General features: G+C 60.1%; 2 protein-coding genes across 2 annotated transcripts; one reads left to right on the top strand and one right to left on the bottom strand.

Annotated features, from left to right (window-relative positions):
- Positions 1–3,851: 3,851 nt before the first annotated feature.
- Positions 3,852–6,009, bottom strand: MNEG_8546 (dehydrogenase/reductase SDR familymember 4; the record flags this gene model as incomplete). The annotated part of the gene is made up of 8 exons (XM_014042982.1): positions 3,852–3,910; positions 4,121–4,199; positions 4,436–4,504; positions 4,731–4,839; positions 5,108–5,172; positions 5,449–5,586; positions 5,770–5,893; positions 5,984–6,009. The coding sequence occupies 8 exons, from the start codon at positions 6,007–6,009 to the stop codon at positions 3,852–3,854; spliced, it is 669 nt and encodes a 222-aa protein (XP_013898436.1).
- Positions 6,010–7,074: 1,065 nt separating this feature from the next.
- MNEG_8545 (abhydrolase domain-containing protein 1/3) lies at positions 7,075–10,252 on the top strand (the record flags this gene model as incomplete). The annotated part of the gene is made up of 6 exons (XM_014042981.1): positions 7,075–7,082; positions 8,253–8,580; positions 8,629–8,669; positions 8,869–9,020; positions 9,317–9,404; positions 9,586–10,252. 6 exons carry the CDS (start codon positions 7,075–7,077, stop codon positions 10,250–10,252), a joined length of 1,284 nt encoding a protein of 427 aa, XP_013898435.1.
- Between the last annotated feature and the right edge of the window lie 2,079 nt (positions 10,253–12,331).

Below are 12,331 nucleotides of genomic sequence, written 5' to 3'. Positions count from 1 at the left end.
TCTTTGGCGTTCGCTATAGCCGTAGTGAATATTCACTGTGGCAGGGTGAATCTGTGTGGCGAGCGATCGGGGGTAGCGGCGGCGTTCGCTGTAGGCAGGGTTTTCGCTATTGCGGGGTTCGCTGTAGCGGGGGAAGACTGTATATGCATTGAAGCTTATTGCAGTTTTTAGGGGGCCGGGCTTGACCATCATCCTGCATACCGTAGCGTTGCTGCCCGCAAGCGGCCTGGCCCATCTCTAACACCCTAAACATCCCATGATCATGCCTCGTGGCTCATGAGCCACAAGGCCGAGGGGGTGTAGATGCGCTCACTCAAGAGGATCTCAACCCCGACTTTGTGAGCAGGCGCTGGACCTGCATATGCCCCTTCGAGACATGTCAGGTACCAGCGCCTGCGCCCCTGTCTACACCGTTGTTCGCGAGCTGTGTGTCGCCCCCCCCTGCGCGGGGGCGCGCCCAACAACCCAGCAGCACAGCCAGCGCTTCCTCGCGGTGTCGCGCGCCCCGTGCGGCCTGGTGATCAAAGAACCACCTGAAACCTGCAACCTGCATCGCCTCTGGTGTTGAGGCACACGGCGGCACCATCACAGCACGATGCTGATGATGCAGCATGCTGCTAGGACACTGAAATGGGTGCTGCTCAGGGTGCAGGCAGTTGTTCCTGAAGGCTCCATACGCAATGCTTTTATGCCACCTATCAGCATCGTATTCTTATGATATGACGTTGATTTCCCTCTTCTAGACGCGATCGAAGGCTGTGACAACGATCTGTCGCTCGTGAACCAAGCCACGTCGCGCACCAAGCCACGTGACACCCGCACGTCGCATGGATACCGAAGTTTGCGTCAATTGTAGCTGCGGCTGAACTGCGCAACCGCCAGCACCAGTGAGCAGCGCGTCCAGGGTGACCGTGCTGCGTTGTGCGCTGCTGAAGTGCACATGGGCTTGGATCCTCCAACCAGCGTCACAGACGTGGTGGAGGGTCATGCAGAGTGGCTTGCTCAGAGGCGCTTGGACAGCAGGTGCGTAAGCAGGGGCGTCAGGTTGAAGGGGGAGCTGTTTCCTCTACGCAGCCTTGAAGGCCTTGTGCTGCAGCCGCCAACCCTCCTTGGGGATTATGACGGCTTGCTGCTGATGCGTCGCGTGGACCTGTTTTCACGCAATAAGTGTACAAAATATCTACTGCACGTGCCCAGTGCTTGCTCAGCTGCAGGGGAGGGGGCGCTTCCCTAATTGAGGATTCAGCTGCTGTACACATTCGTGTGTCGTGTCGCTTGTTCCACCTTGGAATCACGGCAGGGCAGAGCGCATGGCAAAGCTGCATTCTGGGTTGATGGCAGTGCAAGAGCCGTGCAGCCTAGGCCATCAATTCGGCGCATCGAGTGTGATCCCAGGTAGCGGCCCTGAAAAAACGCCGTTCATCACTTACACTCGACTGTTGCAGGTGGGAGGGCTACTTGCGGCGCGCTAGGGATGAAGTATTTGGCGCTGGAAAGCTTACAGGTGTAACCGCTGACCCGGGCAGGCGCAGAGTCAGCGCGGAGGCTGGCGGCAGCCGCGGCGAATCATATCGCGTGAGCGTTGGTTTTGATGGCGCCGACCAGGACTTCATTGTCACGCGTTGCGATTGCCCGTCCTGGGAGCGTGATCAGCACTGCTGCAAGCATGTGTTGGGGCTTCTGCTATACATAGCGAGTCATAAGGCAGACATCACAGAGGTGGAGGGCGGCGGTGCGGACGCCTGCAACGGCAGCGGCACTCCGACAGGCCAGGGCAGGGCTCAGCAGCAGCGCCAGCACGCCTCTCAGGACCAGGGTGCATGCACGGCTCCTCCGTCACCAGCACCCCCAGCGGCAAACATTCAGGCGCCTGCACGACATGGCAAGCGCCGCCTGCCAGCGGCGGTAGCCGCGGCGATCAAGGAACCCGAGGATTCAGGGACACATGCCAAGAAAGCGCGCATTGTTGGCCACGCAGCGGCAGCGACCGAGAAGCCCAGACTCAAGACTGAAGACAGCTATGCAGGGGATGGCGAGGCTGCGGTCGCCACGAAGACCGCCGCTGCTGGCCACGTGGCGGCCAAGAAGCCAGCTGCCGCCAGGCGGGCGAAGCAGGCGGATAGGACGGCGGCACCCGATGCGCAGAGCTGGGGATACATGAACGGGCTCGTGGCTGCTTCTAGGCAGGGTTGGAGCGAGGAGGGACTGCCTGGCTCGGCAGTGACGTCAGCAGCGCCGTTTGCCGAGGTGACTGGGGGTGACAACTGGTTTGTAGATCTGTGTGATACGGAGGACGACAACGGGGCAGTGGCGGCGGCACTGACGGCGGCCGAACGGGGAGGGGGGCAGAGGGCAACGCAGCTGTCACCAGTCAGCATGGCTGCCATCGCGGCCGACAGGGCAGCGCCCGCGCCGCCTGTCGTCAAGCGCAAGATGGGGGTACACATGCACCTGCGAACGGTGGCTCATGGCACTGATGGACTCAACGGCCGCAGCAGCAGCAAAGAGGCGCTCGTGGGGCTACCCGAGCGGGGTCGCAGCGAGCATCGCCTGTCAGATCTCAGTGACGCACAGTTGCTGCACAGCTGCCGTATCGCCCTGGCCGCCTTCAATAAGGCAGATGCTGACGTCGCTTGTGCTGCAGCAAAGCAGGGCACCGCAGCAAGCGAGCCCATTGCAGTGACCAACGGCGTGCCAGCCCAGGAAGTGGCAGGATGTGTTACAGGCGCCGCGCCACAGGAGCTGCAAGAGCATGATGGAGACGGCGGACGGGCGGCAGCCGAGTCTGTCATCGTGCAGCTGGCACCCATGCGCAGGTTTATTCCCAGCAGTGGCGCAGGCATTGGCAGCAGCCAGCCGGACACTGGTCAGGAGTTACACCATTCGCATCAGCAATTTCCCGACTGTGCAGGTGGTGGCTCTGCAAACCCCAGGAGTTGCCAGGGTGGCAGCCAGGCAGCTCTGTATTCAGATGAAACAGGCTCAGCTGCTGCAGCTGTAGCAGCAGCGGTCCCCTCCTGTGGTACCAAAGGAAGACCAGGGCCAACGGCCGCGGCCGTGCCCGCAGCGGCACCACGCCTGGCACGCAAGTCGATGCTGCAGCGGCTTCACGAGAAGATGCAGGCCGAGGAGCGGGAGCGGCTGGCAGCCAGCGGGCGGGCCGCTGGCACTTCCTGAACATGTGGCACGCCGTGCGCCGTGGGGCAAGGCACGTTGAATCCTGTGCAGCAATCTCCCCTTCTGACTCATGGCTGTTTGCGTGTAATCGCGCCCATTCCTTTGCTCGGCTGATGACTACAACACCAGTTAGGGGATGGCATCAAGCGCTGTTTACGCTTGTCTAGAGGGACTGCCCTTTTCTGGCAACAATGCGCTTGCTGTGCTGTAGCACCTTGCTGACAGGCTGGGGCTCAACAATGCAAGGCAGCAGTTCACAGCATGTGCATCAAACCATGAGGCGCAGGTCTGCCTTGGGCCGGTCGTGTTTTTTGCTGCTGCAGTTTTGAAGGAGGTGCAGAATGCTTGTCAAGGTGACGTTGTCGAGGGTTCAACCCTGCTGAGGCATACAATTCGCTCTCACCCACAACTTGTCAAAGAAAGGAGTGCGGCAGCAGCAAGAAGGCGCAAGCAGTACACGACGTTTACATTGACGTCAGTGCCGCACATGGTGGCCAGCTTGTCATAAAATGGGGTTATGATCAGCCAACGTTTCAAGTACACTACGTTGAAGCTAGCAACTCAAATTGGGTGCTTTGTGATGCAAAAAAGCCCAAAACCATGCCCACCTACACATGTCGTCTACTTGCAACAGACGGAACCATGGATCCCAACAGGCCAGCACCACTACCACCTCAGAGCTTGCTGGGCATGCCGCCCGCCACAACAAGAGTCTCGCCCGTCACATATGCGCCTGCAGGGTGTAGAGTGTGTGTGGTGTGTGTGTGTGTATGTGTGTGTGCGTGCGTGCGTGTGTGTGCGTGCGTGCGTGTGTGTGTATACGTGTGTGAGAGGGGTTTCGTGCCAGTTGCACGTAATGGCCACAACGCCACAGAGTGTGCTGCAGTGTGCTGCTCGCAACGCAAGGCCGGGCACTCATACAACATCTCCCCTCAACGCCCACCATCACTGCTTGCAAGAAAAGCTACTGCCCCAGCAATGTCCTCAGGAGTGCCAAGGCGCTTGAGGGATGTGGCTTCGATCTGTGAAAAGAGCAGGCAAGGGCGGGTGGCACGAGCATAGCTGGACAGCTTGGCATGATGGCGGTTGGGAGTTATGCGCCTGACTAGAGGGGGTTGCGCAGGCTATGACAATCAGTCTGGCACAGACCGTGACCAAGGCAAAGATGGGACAGATAGCTGATGGTTACGCACAAAAAACCCGCGACGTGTGAGCAGGCCTTTGCTCTGGCCACCTTGCTTGCCCCCAACCCCTGCACCTGGGCCTGCTCTAATGCGGGGTCAGCCACAAGAGCCTGTGAGAACTTGGTGGGCACGATGCCGGGGGCCTGGTGAAGGTGGGTGAAGGCAGGAATGGGATGTCCCATATGAGAAGATGGCTGTTGCTCGTGCTCGCAAGCATCGTTCACCGCATCAAGAAGATCACGCGTAGCAAATGGGTGCAGCATATGCAGCTGGTGAGGCCAGATCACAACCTCATCTCCAGACACAATAATAGCCCCCGTCTGCGTGGTTGAGCAATTGCGCCGCCAGCCCGCCACCCGCTCTGCTCACCACTCCGTTCACACGCACACCAGCCGCCCCCATTTCTGCTGCCAGCCCCTTTACCAGCCCTAGCAGTGCTGTCTTGGACACAGCGTAAAAGCCAATGGGAAATGGAGGGCTTCGGAGCAAAACGGGCAGGGGAAGAGTGAAACGGTGGTGCAGTTGAGGAGGACGGCCGCACAAAGATGTGATGGTGTATACGTATAACGGTGTTTATGTGTGCAACAACCAGCATCTGGCACATGAACACCTAAGTGGCAGGCTTTTGGGGAACTGCACGCGCAGCAAATGGGTGCAGCATATGCAGCTGGTGAGGCCAGATCTCTGAACAAGTGTGGCTTGGTGCCGTGCACCCGTCCGGCCTGTCATGCCCTGCCTGCGCTCACTTGTATGCTGTGACACTTGACACCATCACAACGCTGCCCCCCGAAGGCATGTGGGGGGCGACGGCCTGGAGCAGGGCGGGCGGGTGGGGACCGGCGTACGCAGCACAGGGGAATGACTGAGCAGCAGGACCAACTGAGCAGCAGGACAAGACCACGGTAGAGACCACACCCACACGGACCAAAGTACGTGCCTGGCCGCACAAGCAAACACCATATTGACAGAGAACATGTGTACCATATTGACAGAGAACATGTGTCAATAGCAATTGTGAGAGGCCACATGACAAAACAGGCTTAGAAACCCGCTGGTTCAACGGCCGCGCTCCCCGCCGCGTCCTGACCTGCAGGAGTGCGAGTGCTGCCTTGACGTTGATGTCCAGGATCTTGTCCATGGCTTCCAAGGGGGTGGACAGCAGGGGCCCGGCGGTGGGGTTGACGGCTGCATTAGACACCAGCACGTCGATGGACGGACCATAGGCCTGGGGTCGCACGAGGGAGTGGGGGAGGCGGTGCAGTTCGCTAACGGTGCAACCACTCCTGACACCCAAAATCAACGACAGGGCCGCAAAGCCAGGTCGCAGCTTTCACCGTGGGGCAATGCTGCGCAACAGAATATCAAGAATTGTTTTCAGTGCAACGGTTTCGCTTGCAGTGGCTCCCACCTCGAGTGTGTTGGTGACCAGCTGCCGCCGCTGCGCCTCGTCGCCTACATGGCAGGCACAGCCGCGGACCTCCAGCCCCTCTGACCTGAGCTGAGCCACCGTTTCATCCACGTTGGACTGCTTCCTGAAGTTTGGCGCAGCAAGGCCAGGCGATGAAAGTTGCGTGCACGTGTGGCTTTGAAGGCGAGAGGTTGGCTGGCAGGGCTACACTCACATGGGCAACGGTTTAGGGGCTTTCATAGCTGTAGTCTGCGGTCAGCGACTTGCTGGCTCGTTTGGCTTCCATAAACCCAGGACGGTTCCTATTCCCTGCCACCAATTGTGTCGAGGAAGCACAACTCGCTTGCCCTCTAGCCAGCCCCCCTGCCTGGAGCAGATGAATACACTGGCACCCTCCTGGCCCAGGCGCCGTGCGATGCCCAGCCCAATGCCAGCCGTTGCAGCTGTCACCAGTGCCACCTGTTTCAGAACAAGAGCTCCTTAGTGATGGCATACCGTGCTGTATGGGACACAGCAACAGATGCGCTAGCGGCGGATGTGATGAGCTCAGGACGCGCCGGATGAGCGGCTCAAGCGTGAGCAGCTCGCAACTAGCGCGTCGTTGCCGACGCTGGCACGCATACCTTGCCCTTGAGACGCTTGCATGAAACGTCCATAGGCGGCAACAGGAGCTGCTCCGGCGCAGAAGTTTGCCTAGTGTGCCGCAAGATCGTCCCTGGTTGATGATGTTTTTATTAGCTAGCTCGCGCGATGCATGCGGTGTCTATTACACATTGACTTGTTGCAATTAAGTCGTGCTTCTCGTCACCAGCGTCCCACGCACGCCACATCAGCTGGTTGCAAGCTCCTTCGGTGGCCAACAGCCGACTCAGGTGTCTCCGTAAGGTAGAAAGCGGCACCTACGAGTGCCCGGATGTGCCGCTAGCGGTTGAGCTATGGTCATCAGGATGGGCGGCCGCGTGCTCTGGTGGTCGCGCTCAGCTGCGTGCGATGCACACTGCTATGGTTGAGCGGTCGCATGTTTGCCTGAGCCTTATGCCCTTGCCTTGTGTGCCGCCTCAGGTTCTGTGCGCTAATTCTGTGCAGCAACCCCGAGGTTGGCAGTGAAGGCCCCAGAGCAGCTGAAGGCACCACAACAAGTGCAGGCAGGGGCGGGCAGTGAGTGTGTGGGCACCATGGCCCCCCTCAGCTCTGCCCCCAAGACTTACACACACCCTGGACCTGGGTGCATCGCTCAGCTGGTGCTGGAACGCTGCAGCGTTCTCAAGCAACCCTTCACGCCCACCCCCTTTGCGCTCAACGGGCATGCACAGGTGGGGCGAGGTAGCTGGTGGGGTACGCCTGGGGTTGCTCATGCACCTGTCAGCTGTTGGGTGGCTGGGCACATCACATCACTTGGGTCTTGGAGTCGAGCTCAAGCGCGATCCTGAAGGTCGCTCAAACGTCCTGGTGTCCTGCATCACTTTAGCGACTCACACCATCACCCGTTCGCAATTCACCTTGTTCGCACTGCGCCAGAGTGCCTTGGGAGGTGAGTGCACCACGTTCAAATGAGTATGCCCAGCGCTTCGGTAGGTTTGCTGCTGTTTAGCTTCATTCATGACGAGCCAGGTGATTATGATATGACTGGGGCATGAGCGTTCCTGGCACTGCAGGATGCAGCCAGGTTTTCCACCCGCCGCCTCGAACCATGCCTACTTCAGCGCTTACCCTCCAACCCTGCATCGCAACAATTAATGGTCACCATTGGAAAACCCGCAGTTCTGCGCACCAGAACCGCACGTGGAACCTACACCCGCCAGCCTGTGCTCGCCGACGATGGCGGCACCCTGGGGCTGGACTGGTGGTGCGGCGCGGACAAGCCTGGATACGCTGCCCCAGACACCCCCATCTGCCTCTTCATACGTGAGCCTGAATTGCACGCATGACAGGAGGCCTCTTGGTTGGTGTACTTGGCCTGGACGGAGCACAAAAGCAGCTGCGCTGCTGCCTTCTGTGCAATCCAGGCACTGATTTCTGATGCAGGCATCCTTGTTTTTGCCAGTCCCATCTACCGCATTTCTTATGGTGCTGGCCCACCAAACCCCCCAGACGGTGTCAACGGGGGCAGCCACGAAGGTTACGTTAAGTGGGCCTGCACAGCGGCACAGCACCGGGGCTGGCGCGCTGTGGTCCTCAACCTGCGCGGCTGCAACGGGCTCGACGTCTCAAGTCCCAGGGGGTGAGCGAAGGCCCCTGGTCTGTTGATTGGGGATGCCTGAACGCACGATTGAGGTTCTCAGCGCGACCTCACGCCGCCGTTCGCTTCACAGATGCAGCAGGCGTTATCATTACATGCTGCAGAGTGCAAATTTTTCGACCACCCCTTGCGGCAGCTGAGCACCTCGCTCAAAACAGCACGGTGCTCTTGACCTCCACCCGCCCCCCTCATCTGTTCGCCGTCTCACCCACATTCCCTGCTCACCACGCCCCTGGCCCCGCAGCTACAACGCTCTGCAGACTCATGACGTGCACGTGGCGCTCACCTCTGTCGCTCGTCGCTTCCCCACTGCCCCGCTTTTTGCTGTGGGCTTCTCCCTGGGCAGCGTGCTGCTGGCAAAGTTTCTGGCGGAGGCGGACCAGGGGCTGCACGGACCAAACCCCGTCGTCACGGGCGCTGCCAGTGCGGCCGCGGCCGTGGGCGCCCACGGCGCTGCTGAGGTGCAGCAGCAGGTTGCGGCTGGCGCCATCCCCGGAGGCGTCACGGCCACGGTCGGCGAGATCAACCCCTGGTGCAGCCTGAGTGGTAGCGGGCTCGTGGCAGCGGCGCTGGTGAGCGCACCGGTTTGCCTTCACTCAACCAATTCACGACTGGCGCAGCTCAGCCCCAACATCTTCTACAACTTTGCCGTCGCTTATAAGTGAGAGGCATATGGTCATGGTCGGCGTGGGAGGGTTGGGTGACAGATGCTGTGTGTACTGAGCGGGAGGGGGAGGGGAAGAGGCCAGGGTGAGGCATCCACATGTGCACCCACAGCCCCGGGTTTGCCTAAATCTGATTGGCGATTGCGTGCCTTCGCATGTTTATAAATGTTGAGCTCAAACTACCTGCCCTTGAAGGCTGCGCGAGTACCTGAACGAGCACCTGCCGTCTTTCACCCGCCACGGCGTGGATGTTGATGCGCGGGCGCTGTCGGCGGTTGGCTGGACGGTGGCTTCGTTTGACGATGCAGTGACGCTGGCTCAGCTGGGGTACCCTGATGCTCAGTCATGTGAGAAGGCAGGGGTGGGGGGTGGCCTGTGTACTGTTTATATATGGCTGTCTACTTTGTTGGCTGTGCCTCATGAGGAGTCTCGCAATCCAGCACAAAGGGGTGTTTGTGTATGAGCTCGCGCGACACTTGCGCAGGCTGGCGAAGCAGCTGTGGTTGGCAGCGTGTTGAACAAAGAGTTCGTAAGGCTTGCTGCCAAGTCATCATCAGTCTATCCACAAAACCTTGCATTTCGTTCTTAACCCCTCATTCTGCAAGCGCAACCATCCCGTCACTTGCCCACCCTGACGCCGCAGACTACCGCCATGCGTGCACCACAAACTACCTCCCCTACATCCGCACCCCCACCCTGATGCTGGTATCTCGGGATGATCCCTTCTTGGGGTGAGCAGGGATTTGTGGCAGCACCTGGCAGCACTTGGTTGTGCTGAAGGCCTCGGGGCGGCCTTGAAAGACCGCTTGCTGGCAAAATTGTCAATTGTGTGCCTGTATCTCAACCTCCCCTGATTGTGTGGCCTGAACTTTCAAGGTGCCATGCTGTGTTCTCTCCCCGGTTCCTACACAGCTACCTGCCAAAGGCGGAGGTCATGGCCAACCCTTTTGTGGCGCTGGCAGCAACGCGCCGTGGTGGCCACCTGGGGTTTCTCACTGGCATGTGGCCGCTAGGCGTGTCGTATTCCGACCTGGCTGTGGACGACTGGATGGCCGCAGCCCTGGGCCTGGCTAAGGAAAGCGGTGGAGCCAGTTGGGAGGAGCGTGCCATGGAGCTGGGCTGGAAGCCCGAGAGCGCACAGCGCGATGTCGCAGCTGCACTGGCCCACGCGCGCTGCGACTGCCTCGCCAAGCACATGCCCGAGCTAGCCGCGGCGCAGGGAGCGGCAGCCACAGCCGCTGCCACCAGCGGCGGCGCCTCGGATGGCAGCAGTGGCATTCAGGGCACAATTGCAGCAGGCGGGGCGCAGCGGCAGCACAGCGTACGGTCTGGGTCCCATCAGGACCGGAGGTGGCGCCTCGAGGAGGTGCTGGGCCGCCAGCTGGGAGGCCGCGCCGGGCAACGGGGGAACCACGATGCTGGCAAGGGCGCAAGTGGTGGCAAGGGCGCGCAGGATGGCAGTTCCAAGGTGGGCGTGCCACCCATGACTCTCGAGGTACCCAGCCCCACTCTGGACCGCCGTCCGGCGCCTTTGCCCGCGTTTGTCGGGTCCCTGCTTGCCCCGCGGAGCAAGATGTGAGTCAGAGCGGCACACCAGCAAATTCTTATGTTATTCATGTCTTGATGTTGCACAATGTGGTACACCTGATTGGTGCGTGGTTGCTTGCTGAAAGGCAACACCATCATTCCAACAGCCGTGTTTGGCTGCCAATGTGGCACTTGGATGCTGCAAAATGCCATCCAAGGTGGTTTGTACATTGTGTATTACTTGCAAGTGATGGGAGTTTCTATGTGTGCTCGCTGCCAAGTCCCGGTGGCGGCTGGCAGCCCCTGACATTCGCCGAGCCCAGGCGGCTTCTCGGTGTTGAGACGGCAGCTCTGACCTGCTGAATTACAGGCACATGATTGTTTTGAGTCCGACGCGGTCATGGACCTTCCTCACCGACGCTATCTTCTGGCATGCTTCAACCAAGAAACCAGCCGAAAGGGTCGAGCTGGCCGCACGATGTTGGGTGGTTGGGCTGGATTTTATATGTTCAAGGGTAACACCACAGGCAAAACTAGCTACTGGGCAGCAGGGCAAGGTTGGTTGTTTTACTCCGATGTAGCGTGCTGACATCTCAAGTTCACACCCACATTACCAGGGAGCCGAAGTGATACCAGTCAAGTGACAGCTTGCTGGGTCGCTGTTGTTGTGCACAAGGCCAGCGGCGCCGAGGCCCTGCGCCGCAGGCGCCGCACCTTTGCCCGAGCTGCTGCCTGCTGGGCTGCTGCCTGCATGGCGGGCCTTCTGCCGCCCGGCAGCAGGCCCTGCGCTTTTCTCTTTCTGGGCTTTCGGTTCGTCTGCTGTCTTGCACAGCAGTGTTTCCGCCCTGCCCCCCTCCAACGCTGCTGTGCCATCCTGTGCAGATCTGCGCCTCGCTCGTAATGCGTCGGTGCTGCGCGGGCACGGGCAGGGGCGCAGAGCGGTGCCGGTGGCGGAGTAGGACGCGCGGGTTTGCGGTGGCGGGCGGCGGCGCGCCGTGCTTGGACAAGTCTGCGGCGCGGGCGCGCAGGCCGTGGAGGCGTCTGACTGCATGATGCGAGCTGCGCGGCGGGGCGGGTAGTGGCAGTGATGCCGTGTTGGCGGCGCGCTCGGCAGCGCCGCTTCTTTGCTGTGTGGGGCGGCGCTGGCTTCGGCCCCAGTGTGGCGGGTTTGTGTCTCGTGTTGCTTTATGTGCTGCTGGCTGCCCTTGCGGCCCTTGCGGCCCTGTTTGGTCGTGACGCTTACGTGTTATCGGCGGTGGTGTGTTTGCCGCTTGCTGTTAGGTGTGCCGTCTGCTGGGTGGCCTCTTTGTTGGGTGGGGCTGTCTGCATGGGAGCGGCGGGCAGGTCGCTCGTCTTTTCGCGTGGTGGAGGTGGCCCACCTCCACAGATGCCACAACCACTGCTCGAACTCAGCCTTCTCCTACCATTCATGCCTTGCTGGCAGCACCATCAAGGGAGGCAACAAACCGTTGACAGTTGGGAGCTGAGCGGCCACCCGTATTGACGCAGCTGGCTGGTGTCCAACCGGGGAAACCCCGGGTTTTTAGGGTTTAGGGTTTACGGTTCAACCCTTGTACGACTTGACAGCGGTCACTGGCGGTTGTGGACATTCCTCCTCGTCCCCTAAACCCTAAACCCTGAGCGCCTGGCAGGTTCCAACTTTGGCACCTGCCAGCTCAACAGGGTTTAGGGTTTAGGGTTCAGGGTTTAGGTTTTTAGGGTTTAGGGGTTTAGGGGTTTAGGGTTTAGGATTTGAACCCTCAATCAACACAGCCCCCCCCACCACTGCTTGCCCAGCTGCATCCCTCTGCCCCACACCACCTGCATCAGCTGACATCACCACCTTGAGCCTGCCCCTGCCATGTTGGGGCAGGGTGCTGACATCTAGCATGTGCAAACCCCCAGCAACCAACCCCAGAATTCAGACTTGTGCACATCATGCACCCCATGATGTGCATGCACCCAAAATCAAAGCCCCCCAGCACACTTTAATGTAGTTGGGCAGGGTAGGGTACGTGGGTTCACCCCCTTGCAGTCATGCTGACGTGACCACTTCACACCCACGTGGTCAGGGGTCACTAGTGACACCGCTGAAGTGACACCATGCTGAGTCAAGTCGGTTACACCCTTG

The sequence above is a fragment of the Monoraphidium neglectum genome, assembly GCF_000611645.1.
Source record: "Monoraphidium neglectum strain SAG 48.87 unplaced genomic scaffold scaffold01635, whole genome shotgun sequence".
In the NCBI taxonomy this organism is placed as follows: domain Eukaryota; kingdom Viridiplantae; phylum Chlorophyta; class Chlorophyceae; order Sphaeropleales; family Selenastraceae; genus Monoraphidium; species Monoraphidium neglectum.
Note: the sequence above shows the minus strand (reverse complement) of the source record. Positions and strands in the feature narration are given on the sequence as shown.